A 16312-nucleotide genomic window follows, 5' to 3' on the forward strand; every position below is an offset into this window, starting at 1 on the left:
GCAAAGAGCATCAGAAAACTTCTGCTAAGCTGCTCTTTGTGTTCAAGAGCTGTGAATTTCATCTTGTTTGAAGAAATGTGGTATGTGGTTCCACACACCTTGTGCAAAACCTGAGTACTAAAGTTTAAGTCTTAAACTTTTAAGCAAGGCAGTTTTTATGCAGCCCGTAATTCTAATATTCCAATTATATTTTTCTGTTCCTCTAGGGCTATGTATTTATGACTGGGCAAACCCTAATCATGTTTCCAAATATTTTAGGGACACAGTGACATCTTGTGGCATTTAGCTGTGACTGTAGCAACACAGAGCCCGAGCTCATGGACTGTGCTGATGCGAGCCTTCCCAGAGATAAGGAGGAACAGACAGACCATGGAGAAATGCACTTGTGCTGCCCCCAGCTGTAAAACAAGGCAGCTTCTCCCTCATTTAGGCATTGTGAGTGGGGAAGAAGTGGTGCAAGTTGGATTTTGACACTTTTGTATGACACTGTCAAAAGCAAATGTAAGAAATAAGGTGTTGGCAAAAATCTGAAGTGCCTGTGTGCTTGATTGGAAAGTTGTACTTGAAAAGGAGCTGACAGTGTTGTTGGGTGATAAGGAGATGTTCTGCAGGGTTTTTCTATTAATACTTCATATGAAAGCACAGGAAATATGCTTGTTATACCTGCAGTCAGATCAGCTGAGAGGAGCTGCAGCACCTTGCCAGGCAGGCATGGATTTAAAATTATTTTTTAGTAAGGTAGAAAAAGGGTTCTGGAAATACGATTTTCTCCAGGATGAATTAATTATTCCTGTGTGGCAGCAGCTCTGGAGTGAAGTCTGGGTGGTCTTCTGTGATGTGAGGGTTATTCATAAGTGACATGGGTTTACAAAAAAACCAGATAGACAAGAATGCATAAAATAAATCTTGTCTGTATGATAGGCACCAATCCTGCTCACAGTTGTAAAACTCCTGCTGTAATGAATATTTTATCCAGTTTGGACACCACATTTCAAGAGGGATTTAGGCCACCTAGAGAGTGTGGAGGAGTGTGAATGACCTCAGAGGGAAGATGGAAAGATTTGCTCTGTTGCTTTTGAAGGAGAAGGGAGTGCTGGGAAGGGTAAACCTTCAGATGCATGCAGTGACAAAGTGCTGTTCTGAATTTACAGAGACTTCTGGCATAGCCTTTGGCTGTAGGAGAACAGCCAGAGGAGTGGAGGGAGCACTTTGAATTGCAGATGGAGCCCAGCTCTCCTTTTGAGATTTGCTCCAACCAGCATTTCCAAGTGCCTGCTGATTTCTGCAATTCCACCCCAGTTTCCAGGGTTGCTCCAGAGGTGCTGTCGAGCCCTTGGCTTCCTGTAGATGGTGCTGAGGTATTTCAGGCAAGACCCAGCACGTCCCCGAGCAAGTTGGTTTGTGCAAAACCACAAGTAGAGGAATATTTCTGTCATTCGAAGTCTTCCTTGGTTTTGAATGAGATGCCTGTGTTCCATAAGGCAGGATCAGTGCCCAGGACATCTTGACTAGCAATGGAGTGGTATTACACTGACAGCTCAGAGGTTTTCCAGCTTCTACTTCCACGTACATTTTGTCTCTAATGGAGAGAACTAGAATGTTTCTTTTTGATTAATTCAGAAAATGGAGAGTCTTCATCCATCTCCTCCCAAAACTGAAGCATTGGTGTGGAACAGAAAGCAATGGTTTTTAGGCTCAAGAAAGTTTTCAGGACTTCCAGTGCTGAAAAACTTACTGGTGTTGCAATATGTGTCTCTTTTGAGGAGCTTTCACATAGTTTTATCTGCAACTGTAGATAATATGTGAGCTTGATAGTTACTAACTGCCTGTCTGGTTCTAGCAAATTTCTCTTAGCTTTGCATTGGAATGAAAGTGAAAGTATGGAGAAGCTTTTGGGGAGGTTTGGATTGTCTGTATCTTCGTTTTAGTACAGAAAGAGCCTTTATAAATTTTTAGCCAGTGGGACTCTATTGTGTGGTAGATCTAACCCATCTCAGCTCAGGAAATAATTCTGTGAGACTTAATGTTATTTCTGTGGCTATGCTGTAAAATAGAATCCAACTACAGTTATTTATCAAAGCACAGCCCTTTGTCCTTCATAAGGAAATGTGAAATCATTTCAAAGCTCTGAGTAGTCACAATCTCTAGGAAAAACAAACTCCAAAGCTCCAAGCTCACCTCCACCACGCTCAAAAACATGGGGCTAATTTCTGACATAAATGGGATGGATGTGATATGAGGTGTGGATATGTAAACATTCATAATTCTTTTACAAATGTGAAGTGGGATTTCTTTGTTTTGCCAATAGGTATGGAAAAGGCTGCAGTTCTGGGAGATGCTGGCAAACTTTTGTGTTCTCATTTTGGGGCAGTAGCTCACAGTTCAGGACACAGCACAATAGAGCAAAAGAGCAGTGATAGTCCCTAAAATATTCCCCAGCTTCCTGCAGCTCTGGGGGGGTGTCTGTACATTCAGCAGCTTTCAGCTGCTCTCACTTCCCAGAATTAGCCTACAGTCCTGTGAGCCAGAGCAAATATTGAACAACCACAGCATCCTCTGATAAGGAGGTCCATGGTTTTAACTACTTTTTGTGTTTCTTTCTGTTTCTTCTGAACTTTGCTCCTTCTTGTATCATGAGATGTCTCATGGGCCTTATGATGGAGAGACATTAAACAGCTTTTTCCTGTTTGCCTCTCCCTGTCTCAGTTTTAAACTCTGTTATCTGATCATCCTGATCCTTGGCCATGTATCCTTCAGATCACTCATCAGGTGTTACCAACCAGAGATTAAAAAAAAAGTGTTGGAACAAAGTTTTTATGGAATAAAATGTCTTGGAGGGTTCAATATCCTATTGCCTGAATGTTTGTGTCTATACTAAGGACATTATTTGGCTCTGCTGTCTGGCTAAGGGCAGTTGAAAGTGTTGCTGCTGGAGGGTGCAGCTTGTTCCCTGTCAAATTACAGACACTTAATTATTTTCCACCCAAGGAGGGGCAGGTGAAGGAGAAATTGTGTATAAAGCTATAATGAAGGCTGGAAATTGCACAGCTGAATGCAAATGCAGAAGAATAAAATTAAGATCCAGATCAGGACTGAAAATCTGGTTTTCTTCTTGTATTTAATTCTAGGCTCTTGTTGTACAGTGCACCGTAGACAAAATTATGCTGTGGAAAGTGTAATTATGTAATGAAAGCTTTTGCCTTAGTGCACTTGGACCAAACAATGAAAGCAACCAACTGGATCTTTGAATGTTAAACTCTGCAGGGAAAATGTCCCTGCAAGTGTTTCATGCTTTCATGTATCTCTGCTGCTCTGGGGTAACCCGTTTTTACAACCCTAGAGCTTTCAGGTGGTCTCTGAACCCTCTTGTCCCATTCCTGTATTGCCACGTTTCCCCTTGTGAGGGTTTGGCCTGGGAGATGGTGTGGATAACCACAGCCTCAGCCCTTTTCCCTGATGTATTTTGAGGAATCCAGCTTTATCTGTCAGTTGTTTGTGGTGGGATAAGCAGTGTTACTGGAGCTGCAGCATTTCATGAACTAAACCAGAGGTGTTTGTGCTTTGCATGTTCCTCCAGGGCTGGGAGCCTCTGAGCACATCAGAGCTGGTGGGGCCAGAGAGACACTGGATTCACCCTCCCAGTGCCTTTTAAAAGGAGGAAAACTCCATTTGCAGCTTGAAAAATCAGCATTTTCCAGAGTTCCATGCAAGATTTGAGAACAAAACCTTTTGAGCAGTGTTGTCTGCAGTGAGATGTTGCCAATGAGTCTGATCATGTGCGAGGTGGGAGGGGATGCTGTTTGCTCTCTCACCACTCTGTTGTGGTTTGGTGAGTAGTTGCACCAGCAGCCAAAACTACCCAGTGTTTTTGTTTAAAGCTGAAATTTCTGCTCTCTCCAAACCCTCTACACAGCCAGATGAGCTTGAAAAAGAGCATGTTAGTTTGTGACCTTGTTGAATGCTGGTTATAAATGGTTAACTCACCACATAAAGACTTTTCCAGAAGTGTATTTGCTCCTGGCCTGTTCCTGGCATGTGTTTTAATCTGTTTTGTGTAGAGGGGGAAATTTATGGCAGTTATTGACACAAAAGTCAAATTGCGAGTCTCAACACACTTTGAATTTAAAATTCAGGCTGGAATTTTCAGAGTGCAAATTTTGAAATTTGATTTTAAGCCAAAAAGCGTTCTTAGGGAAGAAAGTTTAAAATCGAAGGGCATTGACAAATTCAGTTCTCAGGTGTAGGGCTTGAGATTGATAAGTTCATGTGTTCCCAACTCATGAAAATGTGTGGTGGGCCTTGCTGCTTCCTCCCAGCACAGCTGTTCCCAGGCCAGCATCCCCTGCCTGTGGAATGGGAATATTGTTGAGGATTTGCAGGGTGATGCTGGCTTAGCTCCTTATGGTACATTCCCCATTTTAAGTAAGTATAGTTCCCTCCTGAGGTGGATTCCACCTCTTGTCTAGATTTGCAGACTTCTGTAACAGCACCTGAATTATGATCCTGGCTCTAATCTCCAGCTTTTTTGTTTTTTCTTTCAGTAAAAGAGGCTTATTGTTGCTTTCAGGCTGAGCGCCAGGGTCTGACTTTATTGTCCTTATTATTCCTGGGACATCCATTGCTTCCACTCCAGTCCTGTTGTCTGCAGTCAGCTGAAGGGCTTAGCTCAGTCCCTGTGGTTTCCTAGAGTGAAGAAACCATGTAACAGGCACGTTTGTGATTTCATGTGACAAGCAGGAACAGGTTAGTAAGGAAACAAACAACCTAAGCAGAACCCAAGGAGGCTGTTATTGTGGAAATGTGCTGCTTGGGAGAGCCCTTGCCCAGTACAGACATCCTCTTTTCTTTTTGCTTGGAGGAGAAGATGGAAATTGGAGGTGAAAACAGTGTGCCCAGTTCATCTTTGCCCTTTGCAGCTTTGGCCTAGAGCATTTTCCTTTGCCTTGCAGTAGATCTTGAATAAACTTTGAGACACTGCTGCAGTGTTAAGGGCAGAAGGAGCAGAAGGTCAGTGGTGAAGTCTTTCAAATCTCCCTCAGAATGCTCCAGGGGATGGTGCTGTGTATGTCCAGCTGTGTGGGGCCCTTGCAGTTAGCAGTCAGCTGGTCCTCAGCCAGCCTGGGGACAGACAGGGTTCATTCAGTCTTTTCCTGATCTGATTTCTGTGCAGGGGTGACCCTGGAGCACTGTTTTCATTTGTGATTCAGGGTAAATGCTGTATGGATTGATTGCCTTCCTGTTTTAGTCTCTGCACCACAGGGGTGGTTCGTTTACACATCAACAACTGGCTGGAAGTGAGCTTCTGCCTTCCTCACAAAATCCACTATGTTGCCACCAACTTCATACCCCCAGAAGCAATTGAGAGAAGTCTGAAATCCATCAGGTAAGAGCAAGCTCTGCCCCTCAGAGTGTGGCCAGTCCTGCTCCTGTTCCAAGGGTGATGCTGCAGAGGTCTGAGGTGGCTCAGGCAGGGGGATGGTGTGGCTGGGCAGTGCAGGAGGGGGGCCCTGGGCTCAGACAGGACTCCCTGGAGCTGCTGCTGTGGCTCTGTGGTGCTGCTGGATTCATGGTGCTTGGAAACCACAGCCTTGGTGTTCACTTTAGATGGTTCTACTGAGGGGATGCTGCAAGAGTGGCCTGACTGTTTGCAGCCAGGAATTGTGTGTTCATTTTAATCTCTTGGCCCAAAAGTAATTCTGCTTTTGGAAGAAAGAGAGCCCAGGTCCTGCAGTACCTTATTTCCTGTGTTTGTTTACCTGCAAAAGTAATTAACTTCTGCTTTCTTCCTTTCCTCTACTCCATTCTGTATTTCAGCAATGCAGATGAGCAGTTTTCAGACTTGTTCTCAATTGTGTGCCAATGCAGTGCAGTCTTTTTTCCTTGTCACTAGGGTATCCAGTTACCATATAAGCCTCTGTCTCCTTTTCACAGGGAGCCTCTTATGCCATAACATAAAAATAAGCTGATTTTGAACCCGGTTAGAGCAAAAGAATGATATTAGAAATTCTTTTTTTACCATTACTTTGACCCCAGGTATTGTGGTGTAGGAATAACAAAGCCTTCAGGAAAAGGTGCAGTTTACTGTGCAAATGTATTCTATTTTTCTGCAGGCCTTACCATGCCTTATTACTTTTAAATGATGAGAAGTCATTGCTTAATGAGCTCCCGTTGGACTGTTCTCCTGCCCTGGTGAGAGTAATTAAAACTACCTCTGCTGTGAAGAATTTGCAGCAACTGGCTCAAGATGCTGACTTGGCATTGCTGCAGGTATGAGGAGCTGTCAGCAGCTGCTGAGAGCTTTTTAAATCACGAGGTGTTTTCTCCTGTGTGCCTGTGGGCTTGTGTGGGGCAGGAGCATGGCAGCTCCCTCGGTGTGAGCAGAGAGCAGGGAGAAGGTGCCAGCCCTGGAGCCTGGGGAAAGGCTGGAGAAACAAAGGGCAGGGGTGCCCTGCAGCCACATCCTGTCTCAGATGGGAGTCCCCATCCCAGGGGTCTCTGGTCCCCATCCCAGGGGTCTCTGGTCCCCATCCCAGGGGTCTCTGGTCCCCGTCCCAGGGCTCTCTAGTCCCCGTCCCAGGGCTCTCTGGTCCCCGTCCCAGGGCTCTCTGGTCCCCGTCCCAGGGTTCTCTAGTCCCCATCCCAGGGGTCTCTGGTCCCCATCCCAGGGCTCTCTGGTCGCCATTCCAGGGGTATCTAGTCCCCATTCCAGAGGTCTCTAGTCTCCATCCTGGGTGTCTCTGGTCCCCATCCCAGGGGTCTCTAGTTCCCATCCTGGCGCTCTCTGGTCCTGATCCCAGGGGTCTCTGGTCCCCATCCCAGTGCTCTCTAGTCCCCATCCCAGGGGTCTCTCTCTGGTCCCCATCCCAGGGGTCTCTGGTCCCCATCCCAGTGCTCTCTAGTCCTCACCACTGCTCAGGACAAGTCCATTAAAGCAGGCTGATGAAAAACTTCTCTTCAAGTTCTGAGCACCTCATTGTAGGGCTGGCTCCCCCAGCCTCTCTGGTCCAGCACCTGACCAGCATCAGAGTGAAACCTTTTCCCTTATCTAATAGGAATTTCCTATTGTTCTCCTTGTGTATGTTGCCTCAGGACCTGTCCCTGTGTCCCTGTGAGGAGAGTGGCCCTGTCTGCTCTGTGCCTCCTGTTTGGTAGTTAAAACCAGAGCAGGTTGTGCTCCTGACTGACACCACCGTGGCCTGTCTTGGTTCTGCCATGTTGATGTCTACATGGAAATGAAGCACCCAAAATGCAAGTGCAGGTTTACAGCTGCCATGGCCAAATACCCCTGGAGCTGCCAAGATCCTCTCTACTGAAGATTGTGAATGCCTGTACAAACCTTCCCATCCATTTCCCTTAGTCCATTAGTGCACAGACTGGGCAGTCATGGGAAGAAGATTTATTTTAGGCTTGGGCAAAGATTTTGAGCCAGTCTCCCCAAGCCAGCAGCTCTTTCCAAATGCCCTTCCAGTAGTGACAGCCAGCTCTCAAATGAATTGCTGGAGGTGATGTGATGAGCCCTTGGAAAGGGAGGTTTGTGCCAGGGGAGGGATGAGACTTTGGCTCTCACGTGAGTTGTGAGGCCACTGAGAGACCCCTGTGGATGACTGTGATCATTTGGGATGATTACATGAGATGATCCCAGAGAGGGAAGGGCTGCTCCGTGCTCCCAAGGGTCAGTCCAGACCCGGGCACACAGCCTGTGCCCTGTGTGACACAGAGGGGAAACACAGCTCACCATCACATGTTCTCCTGGTCATAGGTCAGTGCCTTCTCCTGTTCCAAGGGAAAGGTCCTGCTTTGTAATAAAACTCCAGGTCTGCCTGCAGTGGTCTGTGGTGTTACTTGGCTATGGGATGAACTCTGGAAATTCCCTACTGCTTCTGTAGTTTTGTTCTCCACAAAAAAGCACAGTTAAATGCATCTAATGATACAGGCTGGATTTTATGTCTTGTAGACACTATTTATGTGGCTTTTCCAGAGCCATTAGCAACCACTGACTTGTTTAACACATTAAAATACTTTATGTAGCTCATTACTGAAATACCTCCGTGCAGTAAAAAGGCAGTGTTTGGTTTCCTTTATGTTTCTGTCATAGTAGAAGCTAATTCTTTTGTTTTATTTTTCATGTATAACACAATGCATTTTGTGCATAAAGAAAAATAGTTTTTGGAGGCATGAAAAGAAACTTAATGTGTATTGATACAGTTTGGAGGAATTCCTTTGAGGCAGGAAATACTAAGTCGCTTAGAAATGTGAAGCGAATCTCTGGAAATTCATAACCTTGTCAAATGCTTTTTGATCTGCCACATGTTATATTAAACCATGACTTTATTCTGAAGGCTGGGTGAAAGGATGGAACATTTCTCTTTCATTTCAACTCAAATGAGACTTTTTTGTTGTTGTATGCAACGCTTGGTGAGAGGTTGTATATTGATTTTGCTCCCCTAATTTTCTGTTTTCTCAATACAGGTTTTCCAGCTTGCAGCACATCTTGTTTACTGGGGCAAAGCAATTATTATTTATCCTCTTTGTGAAAACAATGTCTACATGCTTTCTCCAAATGCCAGTGTCTGCCTGTAAGTAGAAGGAAAATGTGTTGGTGGCAGCACAGGGCTGAGGAGTGCAGATGCACTTTCCTTCCCTGACTGGATACAGAGTGGGATCTTTCTTCATGAATGTGTAGAGACTGTGCTAAACACAAACCATGACATGAGCCTGAACTTGCACAGCCAGTGTGGGCAGGGAGGAGCAGCAGAGCAGATCAATATTCCTCTGTGGTGTCCTGGAAGCAATATTTACCCTGTGGAGCTGCTGTCAGTATTATAGGTTGTGCTGCTCACTGAATGTCCAATATGGGAACATTTACAAACTAAAATACTTTATGATGAAGTTAAAGGAGTGGTTTATAGGGCTCTCTGACATGAATCAAAAGTAGCAGAAGTTGCCATTCTGTTGTTTCACATGCTGTGTGCCTTGTCACAGACAGAAGGCACCATGGCCATTTGGAGAGCAGGCAGAGCCACTTCAAGGAAGATGTGGAGGCAGGGGTGGGTATTTTTGCTCTGCTGAAGATTGGCAACCCTTCCTCTGTTGGATTTTGAGATTGCTTTAGACTCTGTGTTGGAACTCAGTTATAGGAAAATAGTTTTAAATCAAAACTTTGGTGATGGAAGTATAAAAATAGGGCTGGAAGGGACCTTGAGGTCATTCAGCAACAACTGTGCCTGTATCAAATATGGCAATGCTGTTCCTAAAGACTTTTGGAGATGGAACAGACAGTTTTCCTGATATTTGACTTGTCTATCCTTCACTTCTGCTCAGTCATTTCTTGACCTGTCGGCATGGGGAAGGGGCACAGCCACATCTGCAGCTGCAGTTGGCACATTCAGAGGTTGTGTGTGTATCCTGCCCAGCCCTGCCTGAGCTCTGTCCCTTTCACCAGAGGCTGCACAGGTCTGGACTTATTATCACTTTCATTTTTCTCCTCTGGATTCCCTCCACACCTTGAATGAAAGGCTGGAGCTGAATGTAAGGCTGAGGTGAAAGTGCATGAGCTCCTGGCTGGCTTCTGCAGGACACAACATGCCATCAACTATGCTTGGGGTTTTCTAGATCACAGGGAATATTACATTTGGGAACTGGCACTTCTGCACCGCTTAATTGGATCCCAGTTACCCTGAGCAGCACTACAGGGCTGATCTGTGCCTTTGCCTCTCTGCTGCAGGTACTCTCCCCTGGCAGATGCCTTCTCCTGTCAGTTCCGGGGTCACAACCTGCCCTCCATGCTGGCCAAGTTCTCCCTCCCGGTGTCCCTGTCCGAGTTCAAGAACCCGCTGGCACCGCCTGTGCAGGAGGTGAGCTGGGCACTGCCCTGGGCTCCTTGTTCTGCTGCTCCCTGGGGATGGTGCTGCTCCCGGAGCACTGGCTCTGGAACCTGCTGTTGCACATTTAGGAGATCCCAGTTACTGTGTTTCCAGCCTTGTGATTTATTGTTTCATGTCCTCGTGCCAAAAAGCTGTGGGGATGTTCAAGGTGAGAGGATGCTCTGTGCTGGAAAAGCACAGTCCTAAAAGAAGTATTAGAGTGTGTCTTTTCATGGTGTGAAGTAGTAGGGAAAACTGAAACTCCATTTGGTCTGTTCCAAGCTGTTACCAATTGGTAGGGCTGAATCAAGTTTGTGGATTCCTCACAATCACATTTGATTTTATTCTATTCCATCTGCTCCAAGCTCACAATCTGTTTTTAAAAGCAATCTGTCTGTTCACTTGGTTTTGCTGTAAAACTGGAATTGTTAAAAGGCTTTTGGAGGAAGTAGGCTCAGCATGGGGTCAGCAGAAGTCCACGTGTCACTGCATTAGCTTCTGAGAGTAAAGAACTGTGCTAATAAAATATGGATTTGGGATTTGTAAGCTGTTTTGCTTGTGCATCGATCATGGCTTGTGGCATTTCTGGGAACTGCTGGAACACAGGAAGGAGCTCAGTAACGTGAGGTCTCCTGGCTGACTCTGCTCTGTTCCCTGGTGGAGGAGCCTGGACCTCTGGCTGTGGCTCAGTGTGGCAAAGGAAGCCCAGGCAGAGTTCTGTGGCTGCCTTCTCCTGGTGTTTGTTTCTGGCCTTCACACTTGGGTGCCTTGGTGGCTCCATGGCTTTAGCCCTGCTCAGATCTAGAGATTACCATCACCTGTGCACTCCAGCACAGCTGGGAGGGAAGAACTGGCTGCAATTACAGGTTCACAGAGATGATGATCAGAGATAAAAATAAGTGATGATGTAGGTCTAATTCCAGTAGCATGTACTGGTCAGCTGCAACCTTGGGAGGCAGGGGAAGAGCAGGACTCCACTCTAGTTACAGACAAATAAGTATCCTGAAAATTGAAGCTGAAGTCATAGCATTAATTTTATTATAGCTGCAGTAGCTTCAGGAGACATTCTCAGTAATCCTTTTAAAATTAATTACTTGCCTTAATACTTCTCCTTCAATAGTTCTGGTTGTTCTCAGACGTCCTACTTTTGTTTAAAATACATAAATAAGTGTCTGTCACTCGCTGCTGCAGTTGTGCCTTGAAACAAGGGCGCAGTAAATGCTTACCAGAGCTGATGGAGTGCTCAAGTGTTTTTAGAGTGTGTACTTTCCCTCTGCTGCTCACCTCTCTGTGGTGGAGCCCTGAGGATCACCAGCACAGCTTGCTTTCATCCTCCTTTCAGCCTTATTGGAAGGGTGGAGGATGATGCTGTAAAAAGTTGTGGCTTTTTGATAAAGCAAAGTGTGACAGTTCTTAGGGGAGTTTAGATGAGGGCCAGTTTTTATGTATTTTCGTATCAGTACATTTTCTTATACTCTGATTTACCTATGTAGGACTTCTTGTATTGTTTTTTAATTTTTCAGTCTTTTAAGAGATGTGACTCCAGTCCCTGTCCTGAAGTGGTCAGGCTCCAGTTGTAATTACAAAAGATCTAATCAATACAGCAATTAATCTAATGAAATGTGGGTGGGTTTTTGTTCCACTGTGCTGTGATAAAAGATGTTGTACTCTGAACTGTAAATATTGTCAAAATGTATTCGCTTTGCCTTTGAAAAAAAATAGCAAAGGTGGGACTTGTCTCTGTAGTTTTGTTCTTGGTGTGCGCAGGAGGGGATGTGAGGTTTTTTACCTTTAAAGATTTCCAGTGGTTTTCTGTTACCTCGTGCTTTTCACCGGGCTGAGGGCACTGTTTGTGCTGCTGAAGGTCACTGTGCTGAGGGTCAGCACTGTGGCAGGGGGTGTATCTTCTGCAGAAACTGCCGTGGCCTCATGGCATCCATCCCATTTGAGTCTTCTCTTAAGCACGGGCTTGGCTCCCTGCTTTTGGCACGTGCTTCTGGATGGGTAAAGAATACAGAAGGCATTAACAAAGCCCTCCATAGGAAATAGGAGAGCTCTCAGAGCCCTTCCTGTTTTTATACAAAAATATTGCTTGATTTGAAAGGGGACGAAGTTATTTTTGTTCAGTTACCGTTACATGAGTGGAATTCCTTTATCCCTTTGGGTAGATGAAAAAAAAAGTGACACTCATTTTTTCACTTGGTGCTGTGGTATTTTGTGGCTGGTAGGAGATATGAACAACCTGAGCAAGCACAGGACTGCCTTGGGAGTGCTTGGCTGTGTGCTGCTTTTGCTGTCTGCCTGTCAAGCAGGTAGGAGGTGTGAGGTGAGGGGTGTGTGCCAGGCCTGCCAGTGCTCTCAGCTATGCCCTCTGCCACAGACTGAGTCTTCATTGGGTCATCTTGATCTCTTTTCTTGCCTGAGGTGAGGAGCAGTGTATTGCAGTGGAACCCTGGTCAGTGTGTATACCTGATTTTGGTATCCTTGCAGTGCTCCCTGCTGCTTTCCTTTCCCTGTGTTTCCCTTGGGTTCCCTGGGACAGCAGCAGGGTGAGGATGAGCCCATGCCCTCAGCTCAGCTGACCTCAAGAGATCTCAGTGCTGTTGAGCTGAGGTCCTGCTTTTCCCTCCCCCTCCCAGGTGTGTGCACATGTGAGCCTTCCTCCCTTCCCTCTTCCCTTTCCTAGAGCTCTGACCCTGTCCAGCCTGACTCCGTTCATTTAACCTGTTTCAGCTGCAGAAGTGTTCTGCCAGGTGAGCAGGTGGAATTCACTTGGGGAGATCAGAGAGCTCCAGGGCTGGCACAGAGTGAGGGAGGTGATTTCTGCAGAGCTTGTGCAGCTGGGGGCTGAGGGAAGCAGAAGCTGTTCTCCCCATTTCACAGTGAGCTGTCCCTTAGCTCCACTGTGACTTGTCATGTCACCAGGACTTGCTGCAGTGCCTGGGTTTGTCCTGGATCTCACCAGGGTGCAGCCACAGGGTGGGGAGATCCTGTGAGCTCACACCAAAGGGAACTCACCTTGCCTTTTGGTGTTTTTGCTGGAAGAGAAGCAGTTTGCATCTCCTCTACCCCGAGCCCAAAGAAGCTGTCCTTGTTCTGCTGCCTGTGGCTGTTGGCTTGTGCCCCTGTGCTCATCTCCTGCTCTGAGGGGCCTTGCTGTGAGTGCAGGGCACGCTGGGCTGGAGCTCTGGGGTTGCACACCCCTTCCAAACCTCCTGGGAAAGCACAGGAGCACCTGGTGACCCAAAGCCTTCAGGCCAGCACGTGTTCACTGGCAGGATCTGTACCAGGCACTGCTGCTGGTGCAGGGGTAGGCTTTGACCTGCAGTTCAGGATTAGGATTTCTTTGTCCAGCCTCGGATTTCTTTACCCAGCTACTCTGCGCGAAGGTGCTTTGCAAACCAGAGTTAGGGATGATGATTGTGGCTTCCCCTCCTCTGCACTGTAACCTCAGCCAATTCATCTGCTTCAGAAGCTGTAACACCTCTCTGCCCTGCCTTGAGCAAACATGGACTAGCAGGAGGGATCTTCTCGCCTGTAAGCAATGTTCCTAGGTGAATTAGGCATCCCATTTCCTTCCTGCATCTCCTTTATCATAATGCACGTTGTCATTACTATTTTGGTTCTTTAATTCTCTCTTGATAGGATGTGGATAACTGCAGAAAAAAAAAATACCCAACAGATGGGAAAGCAGGACAGCTGCTGCTGAACAAAATCTGTTTAACTTTTCACTTTTGTTTCAGTCTGGGCCATCCTGCTGGGAGCCAGGCACAGGGAGATGAGGCCTTTGCCTTGTGCCTGCAGAAAACATGTCGAGCTTTGTGCAGGGCTGATGGAAAATGAGGCAGGAAAATGTGTCAGGGGATGGAGTGGGAGGGGAGCTGAGCTGCCTGCACACCCTGAATGAGCAGCTGTGTCTTCAGGGAGCCACGCTGCACATGGGGCTGCTCTGCTGCAAGACATTAGGGAGCTTTTGTTGGCAGAACTAGGGAAGTGGGATTAAGATGCATTTCTAGTCAGTTGGACTGGGTATAAAATCAGGGGTTTAGCGCAGTAAGTTAAAGAATATGTCATGCTACGCCTGAATGGAGGGAATGGTTAAGCTCAGAATTCAGAGCTGGTAACTAATGATTAAAATGGCAATATTAGACAGTAAATGTTTCATCCTACATCAGGAGGAGTTTGCAGAGTCTGTTTCCTGTAAAACAGGGAGAAGTTTTCATAGCTTATGTGTTTTCCATGAAACAGCATGGTTTGAATGCTGAAGGAAGGTAATACATTTCAGCAAACATCCCTGCACCCCAGTGGCTTTGAAGGTGTCATCACCCTGAGCCAAGGCAGCTCTCAGTTCTGCAGTCAGACCTTGAAGAGGATTTATATCAAATAACTGGATAATCCAGGCTGGAGAAAGGGGGCTTGTGTGCTTCAGTAGGCAAAACAAGCTGTATTTTCACTGTCTCCTCACACAGTGAGAAACAAAGTGGGATTGAGTGCTTCTAGGCTGCTGTTTTCCCTTCCCTTTCCTGAACCTGCTGCTGCTCCCAGTTATCCTTCACTTTTTAGGCTGGGGAAAGAAAACAGCCTTAAAAAATCCTTGCAGGAAATTTAAAACATTTCTCAAGAGTTTTACAAATGGTCCCAGAGAATAAGGAATGCTGGATCTTGTTCCTCCAAGACTTGGGGCTGAGCTTTCCTCTGGCCATCCTGAAGTGCCCAGCTGGGCTGATGTGCAGCGCTGTGTTTTTGGAAGCCAGGGCAGCATCTCTGCTTGTGCCAGTGAGCACAGAGCAGGGCATTGTACCAGTGCCTTGCATGACAACACCCTGGCACTGCTCTAGGAATAGCCCTGGGCTACTCTGTGCCAGCAGGAACAAGCCAGATGTGGCTGCTGCAGCAGACAGGACCCCCTCTGAGCAGGCTGGAAAGAGGCAGCACGGGCAGACAGGAAGCATGAAAGGAACATGGATAAAATTTAGATTGAATTGGTAGTTAAATTAAGCAACAGAAAATGTTTCACTTTATATTTCCATCACAGTCCTGATGTTTCAGCCAAAAAAGGCTGGCTCTGGATTCCTGCTGTGCCAGAGCACAACTGAGGCAGGCAGGCCTGTGATGAAGTATATCCCTGCCTGGAAAGCTGCTCCCAGCCCATGTGGCTTCAGCAAGGAGCCCAGCTCTAATGAAGTGCCCTGAGAGCAGGCACAGGGAGAACCCTGCACCTCTGGGGAAGAGCAGCATTTCCAGCCAGCACAGCACATATGGTGCAGGGAAGCCTCTGCTCCTGCAGCCCTGGGTGAGCTCCATGGGAGCTTGGGAGCAGCAGATGGAGAATGGATGGAAATGCAGTGCTGGTGTCCAGAAGCACAGGCAGCAGAATGTGTTAGCAAAGCCTCTGCTAGAGCTGATCTGTGGAAACACTTCTGCCTTTGGTAAGAAATGGGTCTAAACCTGGAGGAAGTGGGAATGCTGTGAGGCGCTTGCAGTGGTGGCACAAAGCTCATCACATGGATGGGGCCAGTGCAGGATGCTGCAGCACCTGGGCTTTTTCTAGGACTGGGTTTTGAGAGGTACCAAATTCCTGCTGAAGATTGGCTTGTACAGAAAATGTCAGGGCTCGTCAATCTCTGGTCTAGGGATGATTGTTCAAGTTTACTTCAGGATGGAAGAAGAGTTCCCTCTAGTTCTCAGGGTAGTCCCAGATCTCCAGCTCTCCCACCCAGAGATGGCACAAAGGTGTTTGGCAGGGGTTGTCTGCACGAGGTCGTGGCTGTAAAGCTGTAACACCACTGCTGCCTGGCTTCTTGTTCCACTGGCCCGTAGCTGCTGGCTCAGGGTGGCTTTCTAGGTATTTCCACGAGGGTGTGGAGGTGATGGTGCACGTGCAGGATTAGACTCTCCATGCACATGGAGCTGTAACAAAAGGAATTGGCTATTTTTGTAATTCATGGAAGCACCAGAGTGCCCAGGGGAGGCTGGTCTGGGTCAGGCCCTCCCCACTGCTTCTGTAGGTCTGGTAGAGCCCATCTTCCTGTCTCCTTGGATTTTTCCACGGTTGTTCTGTGCTCTGAAACGTGCAGACCTCTTTCATTTGCTAATCAGATGTCGCTGAGTGCCAACAGGTTGGAAATTTAAGTAAAATAAATGAGCCATCGTTCCATCCAGGCCTGCATCTGGAAGGAAGGATTTCAGCAACATAATTGCTGGAGTAAACCTCACTCTTCCAGGCTGGCTTCAGATGTTAGCAAAGCATTATGTCTTTGGTGTCTCTTGCCAACCTTCCTCTTCTGTAGATTTTCTGTTAAACATGTAAAATGAATTATGGCTTTTCCAAAAAATAGATGTTTGAAGGTGATCCCAGATAAAAAGTTTTAAGATTAAAATCCACTGAGCCCCCAGAAGTGGTAATCGCTGAAAAGACAGGGTGTGGGTCTGGCTGCAAACAGAGAGGT

At 46.7% G+C, this 16312-nt stretch overlaps 1 protein-coding gene across 11 annotated transcripts in view; it reads left to right on the plus strand.

The window, feature by feature from the left end:
- NPRL3 (NPR3 like, GATOR1 complex subunit) overlaps positions 1 to 16312 on the plus strand; it is a 42330-nt gene that overhangs the window by 17791 nt on the left and 8227 nt on the right. For 10 of the 11 annotated variants that reach the window (XR_005258694.1, XR_005258695.1, XM_038151707.1 and 7 more), the window contains 4 exons: positions 5246 to 5383; positions 6111 to 6267; positions 8470 to 8576; positions 9725 to 9854. Coding sequence is in view for 9 of the 11 variants with exons in the window: in XM_038151707.1 (XP_038007635.1) it covers positions 5246 to 5383; positions 6111 to 6267; positions 8470 to 8576; positions 9725 to 9854 (532 nt within the window). In the remaining 2 variants the exon portion in view is untranslated. The remainder of the gene's footprint in view (positions 1 to 5245; positions 5384 to 6110; positions 6268 to 8469; positions 8577 to 9724; positions 9855 to 16312) is intronic. The other variant, XM_038151708.1, reaches the window with a different exon arrangement.

The sequence above is a fragment of the Motacilla alba genome, chromosome 14 (genome assembly GCF_015832195.1).
Source record: "Motacilla alba alba isolate MOTALB_02 chromosome 14, Motacilla_alba_V1.0_pri, whole genome shotgun sequence".
Classification (NCBI taxonomy): Eukaryota; Metazoa; Chordata; class Aves; order Passeriformes; family Motacillidae; genus Motacilla; species Motacilla alba.